A 19,276-nucleotide genomic window follows, 5' to 3' on the forward strand; every position below is an offset into this window, starting at 1 on the left:
TTCTTTCTTTCTTTCTTTCTTCTTCTTCTTCTTCTTCTTCTTCTTCTTCTTCTTCTTCTTCTTCTTCTTCTTCTTCTTCTTCTTCTTTCTTCTTCTTCTTTCTTCTTTCTTCTTTCTTCTTTCTTCTTCTTCTTGCTGGGACAAATACCCAACACTCAAAATGAGGGAAGGAAAGGTTTATTTAGTACACAGTTACTTGAGGTTTCAAGACCCTGGAGGAGAGGCTGGGGCGCTGCCGTGTCCAAGATGACCCTCCCCACCTCTCAGAGAAAGCACAGGCTCGCCAGGTTCGCACCTCTCTAGCCCCGCCCCTCAAGCCACTTGTTGCTTCTCCAGCCATGTCTGTTCCATAATTTACATGAGGTTTTGGGGGGACAAGTAGACACAAACCATAACAACATCCCTTTTTAAAAAACATTTTTCCACCTTGGTCATCTACTTTGGCCTTCATTATCAGTGAAGTTCTTCAGAAGATTTAGGAATAGGAAGATTATAAGCTTTGAAATTAGGCTAACTGGGGTTGAAAGTTGACTGCTGTTTTCTAAATGTAGGACCTAGTGATTTGATCTTTTATAGGCTGTTTTTAAAAATTTTTATTTGTATTTACTTTATGCTTAATTTATTTCCATGCCATTAGCTTTTGTTTCTTCAGGGATATCTTTTTCTTCTGTGCAACTTCCTCCTCTGGTCTAGGAGCAGTTTGTTCCTTTTCAGTAAGGATCATCTCAGTGTGGCAGGGGGAGCTCTGCCATTATGCCATTAATGTATGCCATTAACGTATGGATTAATCCAGCCATGAGCCTATAAGTACGGCGGTGCATCTTGGGTGCTTTGTTCACCTGAATATGTTCAATCACCAGAGAATCTACATCTAAACCCTTCAGCTCAGCATTACTCTCTGCATTTTTAAGCGTGTGCAGCAAAAATTCAGCACTCTTTTTGGGCCAGCGACCCTGTGTCCAACCCCACTGTTTGGCCTGGGCACACCTACCAATTCTACCATGATAACACCAGAATGACGTGTTGCTTCTTTAATGTGACATCCTTCAGACACCTGGTGGCCTTTCGGATATGCCTGGGCAGTTTCACATGTGTTCTTAAAGTGAATGCAAAGATTTGAGCCTCTTGATTTGCATGATTTTGTGGGGTTTTCTGGGTCGAGATAGTGGCAAACCGTTTTCATAGGTCACCTCAGGCTGCTCACAGGAAAAACTATAGGCTGGTTTTTAAAGCACTAAAATGGAATATAATACTTATTGCACAAGACTGTTATAGGGAATGCATCTAGTGTAAGTACCTACCATATCATATATATTTCCCTAGTTGTCAGGATACAACTATAATATTCATTAATTTCCTTTTTTACTTCTCATTCTTAAGCATCTTATAAATACATTACTTTTGCAAGTCAAACCACATAAGTTAAAAGGAATAGTGAAAAATAATTATTCCACATAAGTTAAAAGGAATAGTGAAAAAATAAGGAATACCGGACAGGAGGTGAAAGGCTCCCTAGAAATGACTGCATGAGTTTCCACAAATACTTTATCTTTTTTTTATGTTTTATCTTTTTAAAGTGCTCCCTTTTGGGAGGATATTTGTAATATTTGAGAAAAGAGGTAGCATATTTATTCTGATATAGGATAAATGTTTATAAAGTATATTTCTGTTTCAGGCATCTCTTGGAAAGGGGGGAGTTGATCAGCTATAAGGGGATGCAGAAAGGACTTCTCCATCCCCATTCTTTGAAGCCCCAGACACCTGTTATGTGCAGAGAATGAGGCAGGGGAGAATTATAGCACACATACACATATAATTTTTGTTTTTCTATTTATCAGACTATGTCATAAAAGATTTAATTTAATATAAGGCTATAATATATCAGGCTGTAATATAAAGATTTAATTCTCCTAAAAGAGAATATTAACTGTCATTTGATGGATTGAATATATATTTAAATACACTTCATTTTCATATTATGCCAATTAAGATGGAAGAGAGAAACAGAGAGCTTAAGAGAATAGAAGGGAAAGAAAAGAATAAATGGATTTTTTCCAAGAGAACTTAAATCATTTACTGATTAGATATGTTAATACATTATAGACATGCCTCATTCACAATTGTCATTTTACCTGGTACCATTACTCAGTTTAGATACTGTATAGGATGTGCCAAAATCATTGAAAATTTGTTTTAGCATATGTTTGCAGTATATAAAGATTGTGTTCATTGTGGGGAATTGGTATCTGTGCACAACACATCTCAATTCCTTTTTTCTCTTCTCTTCCACCATGTCCCCTTCTTTGCCAGCATCAGATTCATGTATCTTATAAAATCTTTTAAAGTTAAAAATCATAATACAGATAACAACCAGACTAAGAGACCAAAAAACATATAAAGCAATTAACCCAAATCATGCTATGCTTTTAGATATATAATCCATGCTGGGTTACAATAACTAGTTTCATTTTTTTTGTTTTTAACTTGGAGTTTTTCATATAAAAGAAGCCATGCAGTGTTTAAACCTGTGTCTGATTTACTCACTTAACATTATGATTGTAAGGTCCATCTATTTCCATAGAAATGACTCATGCTTAACCTCCTTTATGGCAGAGTTGTACTCCACAGTTTACCCATTCATCCACTGATGGGCGTAGAGGCTGCTTTCAAGATTCAGTTATTATGGGTTGTGATTCATAAACATGTTTATATACTGTAATAGATGTATTTTTAAAATACAAAATGATTTTAATTTGATTTAGCATTCCTTTGGACAATATTATTGATTCAAACTACCAAATATTTCACTAACTCACATATAAATAAGGTCTCTTAACCCCTAGGCTATTTTTCTTAAATATTGGTGGTATAGAATGTTAACATCTACAAGGTAAAATATTGCCCTTGGAAAAAAATATTTTCCTTTTAATTCTTTGGAAAGACATCTAGAAGGAAAATAGCTGGGTCAAATGGAATTTCTATTTAGTTTTTTGAAGAATCTCCTACTGATTTCCATAGTGGTTGTAACAGTTTACATTCCCATCAGTAATAACGAAGGGTTCATTTTTACCTTTGCAGATTCTCTAGTTGTTATTGATTAATTTCTTAGTGATAGCCATTCTTTTTGGAAAAATCTCAGTGTTCTTTCTGTTGTTCTGTTTCATTTTTTGAGCCAGGGTTTCACTATGTAGGCCAGGCTGGCTTTGAACTCACTATGTAGCCCAGGCTGGCCTCAAACTCGCAGAAATCCTCCTGTCTCATCCTCCTGAGTGCTGGGATTACAGGAGTGCACCACCATGCCTGGATGTCAATGTTATTTTAATTTCTAGAATGGTCAGCAATGTTGAGCTTTTTCAATATACTTATTGGCTCTTTGTACTTCTTCATCTGAAGTGTGTTTATTTATTTCAAATGCCCATTCTTTGACTGGATCTTTTAATTTGGAGAGGGGCTAACTTTGGGGAGTTCTTTATATATTCTACATATTAATCATTTGTCTGAGGGGTAGAATTTTTTTCTCACTTTGTACATTTTCTCTTCCACCTGTTGATGGTTTTAACTGCTGTACAGAAGGCTTTTAATTTGATGTGATCTCATGTGTTGATTCTTGGTATTATCTCCTATACAACAAAGATTCTGTTAAAAAAAAAAAGTCTTTGCCTAAAAATTTTAGTTTTTAAAAATTTCAAATCAAATGTGGCATTACCCTGAAGGAATTCTAACTACATATTGCTGAGAATATTTTATCAAAATTACTTCAGAGTACACTAAGTTTATGCACCACATTTGAATTTTTAATTAGTTTTATTGGTACATTTTAGATTTACATAATGATAACATTCGTCAGAGGAAATTTGTACTTACACATGATATATCTTCTCTTTTTTTCTATTCTCCTGTCCCTGCAACCCCTCTCTCCCTCCTTATTTACAAAAACTTTGTTTCTCTTTTTTGTTCTATTTTTTCTTTTTACAGCACATTTTTTAAAAGCTACATTTATCCAGCATCACAATCAGACTTCTATATTTAGCAACCAACAGTGTAGGTGCAAAAAACATCTACAGTAAAATTATTTGCTAGAATGATTTACTCTTTCCATGGAACAGAAACTAAAATAACTTATACAATTAGTCACAAATACAGTTCCAAGCGTTTTCTTTTTTCCCATACACACAATTTTTTATTTATTTATTTATTTATTTTTTAGTATGTCATCTCTGTAGCAGCTATACCCAGCTGCTAATGTTCATGACTGAGGAATAAATCTGTTGTAACCTGTGGCTTCTCTATTATTTTCTGGCTCTCTTCTGTTGAAATTTGTTTGCTGGAAATAATTAAAACATTTAGCAACTGCCAAAGCTACTTTGGAATAGCCCTAGCTACCTTGAGTTTCCAACCTCATAGGGACCAGAGCTCTGCTTCTGAAGTTTCCTCCCTTCATGGATCCAAAATGTGAAGATTATTATATTTATCAAAATCACTGTTGCTTGCAACACTTTCAAAATTGCTTCCATTAGTACCAAATCCATTGTAGGCATTCCCACTGCCATCACATTTGTCACCACTATAGCTGCCACCAAAGCCACCTCAGCCACTGAAGTTTTCTCCATGACCAAAATTCCATTGGCACAAAACCACTTGTACTACCAACAAAGTTCCAGAACTACTTTAATCTCTTTGGGTCGAGAAGCACTAATTATCTCTTACTTCAATAGGGCTTTCCTTACTTCACAATTAGGACCATGAATACGATGGTGTTTCTGAATGGCAGTCTTACTTACAGAGTCAGGGTTGTCAAAGGCTACAAAAGAAAACCCCTCTTCTTTCCTCTGCCTCAGTCATGATTTCAGTGACTTCAATTTCTCCATATTGTTCAAAGTAATCTCATAGATGACTTATTAATCTTCTATAATGCCACCAAAGAGAATCTTCACAGTTAAGAGGGAACCTGCTTTATGCCAGTTTTCTCTTGAGACTGCTCTCTTTGATTCCACAACTGTTCCACTCACCTTATGTGGCATTGCCATCATGGCTGCCACTACCTCCTCCACAATGGCATATGTGGCAAACCCAGAGTCCTGGAGCAGTTGATCTTGATCCCTCATTGTCACATAGTTCATGATGGTCCCCATTGCTCAAAAAGGTTTCTTAGACTTCCATCAGTTGTTGTGAAGCTCGGCCTTCTGATGAAGAGCTGTTCAGGCCTGTTAGGAGATTCTTAGAAGTAATGGAATGGGAAGAGACATGTACAGTGCTTCCTTCAGTAGAAAGGAGGAAGCTAACAAGTGTATCCCTGATTGACTTTCAAGTTAATGGTAGTCAGCTGGAAATTATTTCGTGTACTTGAGGCTGAGTTACCGAATTTCCCTTTTTACTGCAATTTTTAACTGCTTAATCTTAGGTCATCATGAAATAAAACAACTGCAAAATAAAATAAATTTGGAAATAAAATTGACTTGGGTGGCATCCAAGTTGAAGGAATATTGAATTTCTTCAACTTCCTAAAGCCTAGTTGAGTGCTATAAGTCAAACACATATGTCATGTGAAGCTTACTAGTATACAACTTACCAAGCTGATATGATCTGAGGGATACCTAAAATCTTATTTGTTATAACTTTTCTGGTTAGCATTGTTTTTTTCTGTTTCATTTTTATACAGATATATAAACAATCCATGGAAAATCTTTTACCCACTCCCACAAAATCTCATTATACTTTCAACTTGCGTGATTTTTCACGAGTTATCCGGGGTTGTTTACTCATCAAAAGAGATGCTGTAGACAGCAAGCAAACTATGATCCGCCTATTTGTGCATGAGGTTCTCCGAGTGTTTTATGATCGCCTCATTAATGATGATGATCGAAAATGGCTCTTCAAATTAATTAAAACTGTTACAAAGGACCATTTTAAGGAATCATTTGATGGTGTCTTTTCACATTTGAAGAAAGAGAATAAATCAGTGAGTATATTTAGTGATTTAAAATATATCAAGTTAAAACATTAAAATTTCATGAATTGTAACAATTAACACTTTTAAATATCTCATTGCTTTTGAATGGACATATTCCTTTAGCTTTTCTTGAAGAGAGGTATTAATTATAAGATTAGTGTTCAGAGGAATACATGTAACATAGAAGTTTTTAAAGAATGACAGGGATTAAGTGACGTAACAGATTTAAAGTGTATAACTACCTAATGTATAAGAATTACCCAAAATGATTCCCCATTTTCTGAAAAAAACAATCAAAACTTTTATTTCAGAAGAGTGTCTTTTAGTTATTAATTTTACAAGTGTATAATTTTCTACCTTAATGTTTAAAATAATTATCCAACTAATAATCATCTTATAACATGGCTAAAATAAAATTTTACACAGTTAAACATGTATTTTAAGGGACAACATGCTCAGGCCCCTCTCCTGTCCCTCTCTCAGATAGGAGCTTTCTTTCCCCTAATAAATATATCTGCTCAAAAAATGTATTTTAGAAAAAAAATTAGGTTTTGTCATATGTTGATTTTTGCTTTATAGATAACTGAAGAAGACTTAAGAAATCTCATGTTTGGGGATTATATGAATCCTGACCTTGAAGGAGATGAGAGAGTTTATGTTGAAATCACAAATATTTACCTCTTTAATGACATTGTAGATCAGTGCTTAGATGAATATAACCAAACTCACAAAACAAGAATGAATCTCGTCGTGTTCAGGTACCTACATTTGATATTGATGCTTGAAATTGATAAATTTTTACTGTGAAATATTTAAATGTACAAAAAGATAATAAAGAAAAATATGTGGACACCTATCATCATACTAAGATGTAAAACACTTTTACTTACAATTTAATTTTAGTCCCCTGTTGTCCTCAATCCTCCCGCACTGTGTCCTGCATCATAACCTGTAGAAGTAAAAAGAAACTCACATGTTTCTTTGAACTTTTGCTATACATACATATTTTGCTACACATATACGCACAATCTTATTTTGAATGCTTTATTTTCTATTTTTTAAAACAAATTTTATTGTGTGGGCTGGTGAGATGGCTCAGTGGTCTAAAGCACCTACTTAGAACAAGCTTAGCAAAGCACAGGGACCGCCGTTCAATCCCCCAGACCACATGCCAGCCAGCCCCGCCCCCTGGTGGGCTGAGCTGGACACACACACACACACACACACACATAAATAAATAAATAAAATTAAAAAAAAATTATTGTGTATATTGATAGTATGACATCCCATTATAAATGTATATATAATAAGTGGTAAGCATATTTACATGTACAGTGGTACTTCAGTTCACGAACTTAATTCATTCCGTGATTCAGGGGAAGATGGTTGTACTCCTATTCGTCATCCAATGTGGAGTTCATGAACAGAAGCAAAATTCTGCCTAACTTCTTTTTGCAAACCAAATTGTTTGTGAATAGAACAATTATTGTAAACTGTCATGGATAATAAGATTTTTTTGACAGGTATGTCTTGGAACATTTATCAAGAATATGTAGAATTTTGAAGCAGTCTGGTGGAAATGCTTTGCTTGTTGGACTTGGAGGAAGTGGCCGTCAATCTTTAACTCGTCTGGCTACATCCATGGCCAAAATGCAGATTTTCCAGCCAGAAATTTCTAAGAGCTATGGCATGAATGAATGGAGAGATGATATGAAGGTAAAGTTATGAGCGCACCTAGCATCTAAAATGACAATAGTGCATTCTTTTACCTGTAATGGGAGAACAACCTATGGAGCCGTGTACTAGGTGTGTGGGTGGTGAGGACAATGGCATTCACTGAGCACCTAGTATGTGTACTTACTGAAGAGTGTCCTCAGTGCTTTACCAACTTGATCTCATTCTATAGGTGCAATAGGGCAATGCACCAGCTTTGGCCTTCTCTGTGTTTTACACAGATGAAGCCCTGGAAGCTGAGGGAAGTGGTACATGGAAGAGTAAGGCTTTTTAACGGAAGTCATCCTCACTATTAAAACTATTTTATCATAGTTCTGGAGGGGAATGAATTTCAGATAAATACATGATTTCCATCTGATTGGTAAGTATAGATTTCAGGGGCTAGGTATGCTGGTCAGCGCTTCAACGTATGCCTTGCATGGGGAAGGCCCTGGATTTGATCCAGGCACCTCAAAAAAGAGAACCTGATGATGTAGCAAATGTTGTCTTAATAGTTTCTTCAGACCTCTGTTGCTGTCCCATAAACCAATAGAATAGTAAAGCACATATGCAGGCAGGGCTTCACCCTTATGTGTGTAGGGATCTGCAGTGTCCTAGAGAGACTCCGGTAAAGAGATCATTCAAAGTGAAAAAGAAGGAAAATACTGCATTCATCTTCTCTAGCACTTACACACTAAAGTTTTGCATCCTAAAAATTAGCATAACGAAATTTGTTGTTGTTGTTTTGTTTTCTTGGCTATTTAAAGGAAGGAATGGTAGAATCCAAGCAACTACCAAAGAGGTCCACATAAACATGAAAGGAAAAGAAAATATTACCTTTTCTTTTTCTGGAAACAGTGTCTTGCTATATGATATGGGCTGATGTAGCCCAGGCTGGCCTCGAACTTGTAGCGATCTGCCTGTCTCAGCCTCCCAATTGCTGGGATTATAGGCATGTAGCACCATACCTGGTGAAAATAGTAATTTATGCCCTTTCCTTTTCTGATCATACTATACAGGAAAATTTTTGATTTACTTATTTTTTTAATATTTATTTATGTGTGTGTGTGTGTGTGTGTGTGTGTGTGTGTGTCCAGCTCAGCCCACCAGGGGGCGGGGCTGGCTGGCATGTGGTGCTGGGGGATTGAACCGCGGTCCCTGTGCTTTGCTAAGCTTGTTCTAAGTAGTTGCTTTAGACCACTGAGCCATCTCACCAGCCCATGTGGTACATCATGCACCAACTTTGGTTTTTTGGTTTTTTTGCAGAACCAGGGTTTGAACTTAGGCCCTTGCGCTTGCCAGGGAAGCGCTTATTCCTCTGAGCCATCTTCCTGGCCCTTTTGATTTACTTATAAATAAACTAGTAGATTTAGAAATCAGCATACTTCATGTACCACTTCATAGTAGCAAAAAACATAACATGGACTTTTTTTTAGGGGTGTGTGTGTGTGTGTGTGTGTGTGCAGGGTCTCACTATGCAGCTCAGACTCATAGTGATCCTCCTGCTTTCAGCCTCCCTAGTGCTGGGATTATAGGCGTGCACCACCACGCCTAGACTCCATTGCTGGCTCAGCGTGCCCAGGAGGTGGGGTCAGTGCAGCATGTGGTACCAGGGATTGAACTCTGGCCGCTGCACTTGCCTAAGCAAGCGCTTAGTCCATTGAACTATCTCACTGGCCCAGGACTTTTTTTAAGAACATGGACTTTGAGGTCAGACATATGTCTTAATTTCTAATCTAGGTAAAGTTTTGTTAATGTTACTATTTTTTAAAAATCTCAGTTAAATTGATTTTTAGCATTTTTTTTTATTGTCATTTATTTGTCAATTATCTTATTTGGGCATATTACTAAGTCTTTCTGTGTTGTTTGTTATGTGAACTTATTTATTTCTTCTGTGCCATTGATTGTAATGAACTCTCATTTCTCATTTTAGTCACTGAGTCTTCTCTTTTTCTCTGGTTAATCTAGCTAAAGTTTTGTTAATGTTGTTAATACTTTTTAAAATCTCAGTTAAATTGATTTTTTTAATTTATTTTTTATCCTCTCATTTATCTCTGCTGGGCATGGTGATGCACACCTGTAATCCCAGTGCTGGGGAGGCTGAAACAGGAGGATTACTACAAGTCCGAGCTGCATAGTGAGACCCTGTACCAAATACATTTTTAAAAAGATATAGCATTCTGTTGCCAATGTGAGAGCTATCTTCTTTTTTAATATAAATGTTTGTAGCAGTAAGCTTTTCTTGTAGCCTTGCTTTTGCTATAAAACATTAGTTTTGGTATGCAGTATTTTTGTTTTCATTTGTCTTAAAATATTTTCAGATTTTCCTTGTGACTTTTTTTTCCTGGCCCAGTAAGTATTTAGTAATGTGCTGTTTAATTTTCATGTATTTGTGGATTTCCTAATTTTCCTCTAGTGTTGAGTTCTAGTTTTGTTTCACTGTGACTGGAAGAGACACTATAATTTCAGCTTTTAAAAATTTAAGACTTGTTTTATAGCTAACCATGTGCTCTGTACTACAGAAGATTTCATGTGCAACTTATTTTGAATTTAAGAAGAATGTGTACTCTGCTGATGATGGGTGGGATTTTCTGCATGTTATCTGTTAGGCCCAACTGGTTTATGGCGTTGAGTAATAATTCTGTCTTGTATTCTCTTGAAATATTGGTGTTGAAGTCTCTTATTCTCACTATGTTGTCAAAGTTTCTTCATGTATTTAGGAAGTTTTGACTCATAAATATTTATAATGTTCTATCTTTCCAATGAATTGATCTCTCATTTTTGTGATACTAGTGGAGATTGAACATTAAACCCAGGACCTGGGCTACGTGCTCAGAACTTTTTTGTTTTGTTGTTTAAATTTTTTGACATGGGGTCTCAGCAAATTAATAAGTTACCCAGACTGGACTCAAACTTGCATTCCTCTTGTGTTTGCCTTTCCAGACTGCTGGAATTAAGGCACACAGTACCACTCCTAGCAATGACTTTTTTTCCCCCATTACTGGGGATTGAACCCAGGGACTTGTATATACTAGCCAGTGACTCTACTACTGAGTTATACCACCAGCACTGTGAATTGATTCTTTTATCAAATATATGTCTTTGTGTTTGTCTTGTTTCTTTGGCAGGAGTTGCCAGGAATCAAACTCAGAACCTCAGTGTTGCCAGGCATGCATTCCACCTGCTCCTTTGCCTCATTCATTTTATTTTATTTTTTTGCGGAACCGGGATTGAACTCAGGCCCTTGCGCTTGCCAGGCAAGCGTTTATTCTACTGAACTATCTCCCTAGCCCCACCTCATTCATTTTAAATTACTTACCTTCAGGTTAGCTGAACTTTTACTGCCTGATCAATTTTAATGTTGAATCCTTTAGAGAATTATTGTACTTTTTCGGCTGTACAGGGTTATTTGGTTATATTTTCTTTCTTTCTTTCTTTTTGGTGGAACCGGGGATTGAACTCAGGCCCTTGCACTTGCCAGGCAAGTGCTTATTCCACTGAGCCATCTCCCCGGCCCCCCTCTTTCTTTCTTTCAGTATAACATTCAATGTATTATTTCTTTCTCAAGATAGTTTCCTTCAGTTCATTAAGACCCAGCTCCCCTTCCATGGACTTTGGTGGAGGTCATGGGGCAGCACCAGTAGGTGTAAAGCCAGGTGGAGGAGTTCCATCCTTGCGGGCTTCACAAGATCGATTCCTGACCACTGTGCTGTGAATGGCACAACTCACACAGTAATGCAGCTTCACATACAGCTTGGAAGCATATAGCCATCAAAGACACTGACTTCGAAAATGCCCCTGACGGTGGTGGCCTCCACAGTGTTCCAAAAGACAAATGTCTTCATGGCCTTGTCCTTGAGTACTTACCGGGTGCAGTTTGTGCTGCGAATAGGCTGCACATGACTGCGGCCCTTTTGGGCACAACCATTGCTCGCTCGTTCTTTCTTTCTTTCTTTCTTTCTTTCTTTCTTTCTTTCTTTCTTTCTTTCTTTCTTTCTTTCTTTCTTTTTCTGTCATCTTGAAAGGGAGGACCTGAAAGAGGCTATATTTTATTTTATTTTTTTGTTGATATTCTCATGTTTTCCTAGTTTAGTTTAATTGTCTGCTTATGGCTACTTTGGGCTCATTGAGCACCCTTAAAGCAAATATTTTAAGGCCTTTTATCAGATATTTCATAGATCTTCATAGATCTTCCTGTGGTTTATTTCTGGACTTTTATCTTGTTTCTTTGGTTGGACTATGTTTCTGTGTTTCTTTACACACTATGTTGAGATTTGGGCATTTGAAACAGGAGCTACTTCTACTCTTTGCAACTGGCCTTCATGCAGTTGCATGAAAGACCTTCATCAATCCACCGGGTCAGAGAACTGAGACCTCGCAAACCTTTTCTTGGGACTTACCTTCTTTGTGGTTTTGTGTATGCTTTTATTCTAATCAATAGAGAAGCTTTTATCTTTGCTATTTTCTGGAACCCTTTTTAAAAAAATCTCTGTCACAATCCTTTCTCTCTCTTTTTTAAAAAAATATTTATGTATTTGGCACAGGGTCTCACTACATAAATCGGACTCCTAGTGATCCTGTTTTCAACCTGCCAAGTTCTGGGATTACAAGTGTGTGTCACCATGCCTGGTCTTGGTGGCGGGCTCAGCACGCCCAGAGACAGGGCCAGCAGGGCATGTGGTGCTGGGAATTGAACCCCAGTCGCTGTACTTCCCTAAACAGGTGCTTAGTCCATGAAGTTATCTTGCCAGCCCTAATCCTGTGCTTTTACTCTCTCTAGCTTCTTCCCTGCTCTCTTCCTGTGGAACTGCAGAGTTCCTGAAATAGCACTATAATTAGGTGCTAAATCACATGCCGCCTTCTGAACCAATGGTTTTGTTTTGGGACTTGGAAAAACCAAACAGTTTGTATCTTTCATGTAAGGGACAGGGGAAATAGACCTTAAGTGATAGCCCCACCAGAATCAAAGTAACCTTCAAGAAAAGTATTGTCAAAGAAAGGGAAAGGAAAAGAAAGAAAAACCAACAGAAGTCTACCACATTCTGCTTATAACATTTTTACTTTAAGGGTCTGTTGAAAAATGTGGGTGTGCGAGGCCAGAAGACAGTCTTTCTCATCACAGACACTCAGATTAAAGAGGAAGCTTTTCTAGAAGATATTGACAGTGTGCTCAATACTGGAGAAGTGCCTAACATTTTTGCAGCAGATGAAAAACAGGAAGTGATGGAGGTAAATGCTTTTGTGGAAGCGCCCTTCTCAGCAGAGGAATTTTCTTATTTTAAAGCTATTTCTCTACTATTCAGGATAAATGTTGCTTGTACAGTTGTTCATGTTTACTTCATTTGGTGTCAGTCCTGGGGAATTGTATTTTTTATCTACTTTTGCAAGACTGAGCATTGAAGAATCCAGGGTCTTGTGCATGCTAGGCAAGTGCCCTACCACTGAGTTATATCCACAGCCTCCTTAGAAAGGTTATATTTTTTGTATATGTGTGGTTCTGGAAATTGAATTCAAGGTTCTGGCAATGAGCTCTATCAAGAGCCTTTTTATAGTTTTACAGTTTGATATGAGGCCTTGCTAAGTCACTAAATGGCCTAGGCTGGGCTCTAACATGTGGCCCTCCTGCCTCAGCCTCCCAGAGTACTGGAATTGCTGGTATGCACTGCCATGCTCAGCTTGTGTAATGCTAGTTTAAATTCATCATAATTTGGGGTTAATTTTTTTCTCCTTCTAAAACACAGGCTATGAATTAGTAATGTGTTATTGAGGGCTTTTTAAGTGTTCACACTAATAAATCTTTTATTTTGTTGGGTTTGCAGAAACAACTTGATTATGAGACAGAATTTTTATTTTATAACTCCTATTTTCATCATAATGGCAGCTTGTTTTTCCTGTTTGGTAATATTTAGTATGTTTTATAAAGTATAAAGAAAATTTTAAAACATTTAAGTTGATATAAAAAATAACATTAATGCTAATTGATTAGCCTATGATTTATATCACTGGTTGGCAAATTTGTCAAGTCTTAAGACTTGGGAGGCTCAAGTCTCACACTTGGGAGGTTCGTTCTCTGCCTCCACTCCGACTGTTGCGGGGAGGTGACTTATCTTGGCAGGCACCCTGCTTTTGCCTTCCGTGGGCCAAGCGCACATGTAATAGTTCCTCCTGTGTAGGGTGGCTGTGAGATACATGAACCAAACCTCACAGTAAACCACTTGGGTCGCACTCGCAAGCCCACAGTCAGTGGTGCACTACCAGTTCATGGCCTGCGTTGGGGAAGCTGAATGACATTTTGCTTTTGGGAGAGATGTCAAGAATGTGGCAAAACTACGAATGAATGGTGACTTTTCTAATTTGTAGGGGAAATTTAGCCTTAACAATACCATGCAGAGTAGTCCCTAGCTTTTCGGCTCACTTTATCTGTTGTTTGTCTTTTGTTTCCTATAATTTTTGCTAAGTTTTTCCATTGCATCACTATTTCCATTTTACACTAGTATATTTTATATACAGCTATGTGGGTTTTTTTTTGTGTGTGTGATGGGGTCTCTCCGTGTTCCTCAAGCTGCCTCCAAATCCTGTGCTCAGGCCACCCTGCCCCTGTTCTCTCAGTAGCTGGGGCTCTAGATACACACCACAACCCCCAGTTAGCACCTGTGTGCTCTAAAATGTAACAAAGACCACATGCTACACACTGTGGTATAACTTTTTTGTTCCTTACAGAAGGACATTTTAGTGTTTCTTTCCTCTTAAACACAATATTGAGTTATAGACCTGTACTCAAGCTGATAAGCTTTTACGATTATATTTATAAGGCAAATGCTAGGTAAGCATTTATTTTCAAAGTGTAGAATTATAGTTAGAAGAGATTATGTAAGGAAAATGATATCAAAGCCATTGTATTGATGTAAAAACAAAATTTTAAAGATATTTATGAGAAGCAATAGAATTTTATGTTTTAGTGTTCACTAAACTCATCAACCAACCTATTTCATTTATACAGTCTTTATTTTTTATATTTTTTAGGGTGTTCGCCCAGTAGCTCAGGCTGGCAATAAGCATGATGAGCTCAGTCCTTTAGCTCTGTTTGCTTTCTTTGTGAATCGCTGCAAAGATAACCTTCATGTTGTAGTGGCCTTTAGCCCCATTGGAGATGCCTTTCGAAATCGGTTGAGACAGTTCCCATCTCTCATCAACTGCTGTACCATTGACTGGTTTCAGGTTTGTAAACTTGGGAGGTAGCAGCTAACTCTTGGAACTGCCTTCATTAAGCTCAATAATATACATTGAACAAGTGATTCTTGATTCGTTACTATAGTGACAGGCAGAGTGTTCAACACCAGGTACAGGTAAGACTGTATGTTCTGCACAAGGATTCTGTACTCTTAAGACATAAATGGCAACCAGCAAGGGGCTACGGAAATAGCTCAGTGGCCTAAGCACCGGCCTTGCAAGCCCAAGGACTAGGTTCAATCCCTAGCACTTCATGCTGTGCCGGCCCCGCCTCCGAGCTGCAGAGTGAGACCCTGTACAAAAGGCAACCAGCAGTCAAAATTATATAAAAGAGTCATAATGTTGGTGTAGAAAAGGCATATATACAGAGATAGTAAATTTCTGAAATATGAAAATGACTTAGATATCCAAAGGGCAGTATAAAAAAGCAACAGGAAAATCTTAAATATGTTTATAAAATATATAGTCACATCCATATTAATCTTATATGTGTTTAATTTAAATTAATTTCTGGTAATTTTTATTGACTTTTGCCTATTATAAATTTCACATTTGATAACAGTTTTTCCCTTTTAAGATTTATATATAAATATATTTATTATTCATTTAACTTTTTTGCAGTACTGGGGGTTGAACGTAGGGCTTCACATTAAGCTACATCCCCAGACTTTGTTAATTTTTATTTTGAGACAGAGTCTTCTTAAATCATTAAATTGCCCAAGCTGGGCTCAAACTTGCAATCCTGATTTAGCCTCCCAGAGTGCTTGGATTACAGGTGTGCACCACCACACCTGGCACATATACCAGCTTATTTGTTATGAAGAATTGGCACATGTGATTATGGAGCGACAAGTATTAAACCTGCAGGCCATGGAGATAGCTCAGTGGTATAAGCGCCTGCTTGGCAAGCACAAGGTTCCAAGTTTGATCCCTGGTACCAGAAAAAAGAAAAAGAAAAAACCTAAATGATTGAAAATTAAGCACTTGAGGGGCCGAGGGGATAGCTCAGTAGAATAAGTGCTTCCTGGCAAGCACAAGGGCCTGAGTTCAATCCCCATTTCCACCAAAAAAATAAATAAATAATTTTTTAAAAAAATTAAGCGCTTGAGATGTGTGGTCAGCAACGATGAAGCCCAGGAGAACCAATGGCTTAGTTCCAGCCTGAAGGTCATCAGGGTCAAGGAGAGCAGATGTTTCACTTCATGTTTGAAGTCAGCAGTAACATCAGTGTCTCAGCTTAAAGGCAGGTAGACAGGAGGAGTTCCCCCTTACTTTTTTTTTTCTTTTCTTGGAAGAGAGTCAACATTTTTGTTCAATTCAGGCTTTTCACTGATTGGATGAATATTCACTTATGGTAGCATGAGAGCTACTCTTGGTTACCTGTGCAGCACCCATTTTCTACCAACTCTCTCTTTTTTTTTTTTTTTTGTGGAACCGGGAATTGAACTCAGGTCTTTGTGCTTGTCAGGCAAGCACTTATTGTACTGAGCCATTTCCCCAGCCCTCTACCAACTCTTGATGAGAGAATTCTGATTTTTTTTTTTTAGATAAATCACAGGAATTTAATCATGGGGTCTAGTCATTTTTGGAGCTTTTACCCTTCTTGTTAGTATGGTTTTACATGAGCCTGTGCATGAGTCACTTCTTGCCAAGGTCTTCCCTGGCCAAGTTTGCTGGGGGTCTTTGGGGAAAGTTTCTTTCAGTGTAAAAAGAGTTGAATGGTAGCTCAAGGACTGTGTGTCCAAACTCTGTTACTTGAGGATGTGGTTCCTATAGCTATGACTCTTGTTTTGTCATCACAATGGGACAAGCACAAGGAAGAAATAAAGTGCACTGAGAGCGATGGAGAAAAGGTAGGAAAGAATCTGGATCTTCAGGGCTGGCCAAATAGTTCAGCGGATTAAAGAGCCTGCAAGCAGGCGCAGGCGCAGGCACAGGCGCAGGGGCTGGGATTCGATCCCTGGGTCTGCTGTGCTGGCCCCGCCCCCAGGGTGCACTGAGAGAGCAATGGAGACTGGGTGTGGTGGCATGCACCTGTAAGTCCAGCTTTTGGGAAGCTGTAAACAGGCAGATCACTACTAGTCTGATCTAGTAGTGAGACCCTGAACACCTTGTAGACCCTTCCCTAAAATACAAAAAAAAAAAAAAAAAAAAAAAAAGAATCTGGATCATCAGTGACATGGATGAGTTTATAAAATCAAGGAACCCTGTAGCTACCCTAGATTTATCCTGTAAGATTATACATCTTTTTTTGTATCTTATGAGAGAGAGAGAGAGAGAGAGAGAGAGAGAGAGAGAGAGAGAGAAATGCAGTCTATCCCCCTCCCTCCCTCCTTCCCTCCCTCTCCCTGAGACATAGTCTCACCATGTAATCCACAATGGCCTTGAACACACTATGTAGCCCAAGCTGACTCAAACTTGCAGCAATTCTCCTGCCTCAGCTTCCTGAGTGCTGGGATTTCACTAGTAAGCCACCATGCCCAGCTATCTAGGAATATTTCTATTACAAAATCAAATTGGAGTCCTAAAGAAAAAGGGACTAATGGATATGTTGGGCAGATAACCACCAGTAGCATCTTCTGCCACTGACATACTAAGTTTGGTATGCCTAACAGTTGTCCAAGTGGAAGAATTGGGAAAGCAGTGTAATATATCTTTGACAAGTAACCTTTCCTTTATAATATGTTATCCCTAATTTTCATCTTAATGTTTTAAAATACTAGGGTTTTTTGTAGATCTAATATATTGTGACTTCAGTCATCTGAATTCTGTTTTCTCCATTAATGATTTAATTTTCTCAACCCTAAATTCTTCCCCCATAAGAAGTCACTTGTATAATTGGATTGGGACTACTTGTAGTAAATTTCTTTTTAAAAATGTATTTGGCACAGGGTCTCACTACGCAGATCGGACTCAATCTGTCTCAGCCTCCCCAGTGGTGGGATTACAGGTGTGCACCACCTCACCCGGACTTGGTGGTCTGCTCAGTGTGCCCAGGTGTGGGGCCAGTGCAGCATGCGATGCTACCCCAGTCCCTGTGCTTTCCTAAGCAGGTGCTTAGTTCGCTGAGCTATCTCATTGCCCATAAGTTTCATAAATTGTTCTTTTTTGCATTTTTAGCCATGGCCTGAAGATGCACTTGAACTTGTAGCAGTAAAATTCTTAGAAACACTGGAGCTTACTGAGGTTGAACGACAAGAGGTCATTCCAGTCTGTAAACACTTCCACACCTCCATCATGGATCTTTCGGACAGGTGACTAATAAGTTTTAAAATTACATTAATGCCCTATATTTTAAATCATCTCTTTCTGTGCAAGTCCCCAAATTTAATATGACATTATGTCTTCTTAATCTTTCTCATCATTTATTTAGTTAAGATCTTCAGCCTAGAGGCAATGGAAATCTACTTGGTCTAGATTTAACAAAAGAGGGAATTTAATATAAAGATACTTTGATGTTAACAAAGATTAAGGCAAAGAATGCAGCTCAAGCTCAGCAGTGACCAGAAGCAGGAGTTACAATGCCATCAGGAACCCAGAAATGCTTTTTCTGTTTTTCATCTCTCCTTTTTCCTAGGTATCTGCTCATATTTTCTCTTTGCAGACTGAATTTTATGCTTCCTAGTGCATTTGGAGCAAGCTAGATGCCTCCTAGCTTTTGTTTTTACTCCTTCAATTTCAAATGCAGGCACTGACAAACTATTTCTAGCTCCCTACTCCAGATTTACTCCAAAATATGATTAGCCTTGTTTGTGTCCAATACTCAGCTGTAGTATGATCAGTTGTGGTTAAAACTAGCAAGTTTCAGCTGGAGCTGCTGGCATATGCCTGCAATCCCAGCATCTTGGGAGGCTGAGACAGGAAGATTCCAAGTTCAAGCCCAGCTTGGGCAACTGAGTAAGACCTTGTCTCAAAATTTTAAAAATGTGCTACTAAGGACAATAGCTGAGTGTGAAGGTCCTATGTTTAACACCAGGACCTATGGCCAAATAGCTCAGTGGACTAAAGCACCTGCTTAGGCAGGGGCAGCGACTGGGGTTTGATCCCCCATGTGCCATGCTGGCCCCACCCCCAGGGCGTGCTGAGCTGGTGACTGAGCCTGGGTGTAGTGGTGCGCGCCAGTAATCCCAGCACTTGGGAGGCTGAAAACAGGAGAATCACTATGAGTCTGGTCCGATCTACATAGCAAGACCTGTATATCTTGTAGACCCTGTCCTAAATTCATAAAAAAAACAAAACAAAAAAACCCCCACAAGAACCACTTCCAAGCAGTAGGTTTTATAGATCAAACGTTGCTACTGAGGCACTGGGTGGTGATTCACAGGGGAAGCAGATTCATTGGGTATAGATGCCTCTAAAGCCTGCATTCTAATTTTTTTTTTT

General features: G+C 38.2%; 1 protein-coding gene across 4 annotated transcripts in view; it reads left to right on the top strand.

Annotated features, from left to right (window-relative positions):
- Dnah12 (dynein axonemal heavy chain 12) overlaps positions 1–19,276 on the top strand; it is a 186,845-nt gene that overhangs the window by 138,683 nt on the left and 28,886 nt on the right. For all 4 annotated transcript variants that reach the window (XM_023715784.1, XM_023715785.1, XM_023715786.1 and 1 more), the window contains exons 41-46: positions 5,660–5,959; positions 6,530–6,708; positions 7,474–7,666; positions 12,731–12,892; positions 14,687–14,881; positions 18,014–18,147. In XM_023715784.1, the coding sequence (XP_023571552.1) occupies positions 5,660–5,959; positions 6,530–6,708; positions 7,474–7,666; positions 12,731–12,892; positions 14,687–14,881; positions 18,014–18,147 (1,163 nt within the window). The remainder of the gene's footprint in view (positions 1–5,659; positions 5,960–6,529; positions 6,709–7,473; positions 7,667–12,730; positions 12,893–14,686; positions 14,882–18,013; positions 18,148–19,276) is intronic.

The sequence above is a fragment of the Octodon degus genome, unplaced genomic scaffold (genome assembly GCF_000260255.1).
Source record: "Octodon degus isolate 3935 unplaced genomic scaffold, OctDeg1.0 scaffold00043, whole genome shotgun sequence".
Lineage (NCBI taxonomy): Eukaryota > Metazoa > Chordata > Mammalia > Rodentia > Octodontidae > Octodon > Octodon degus.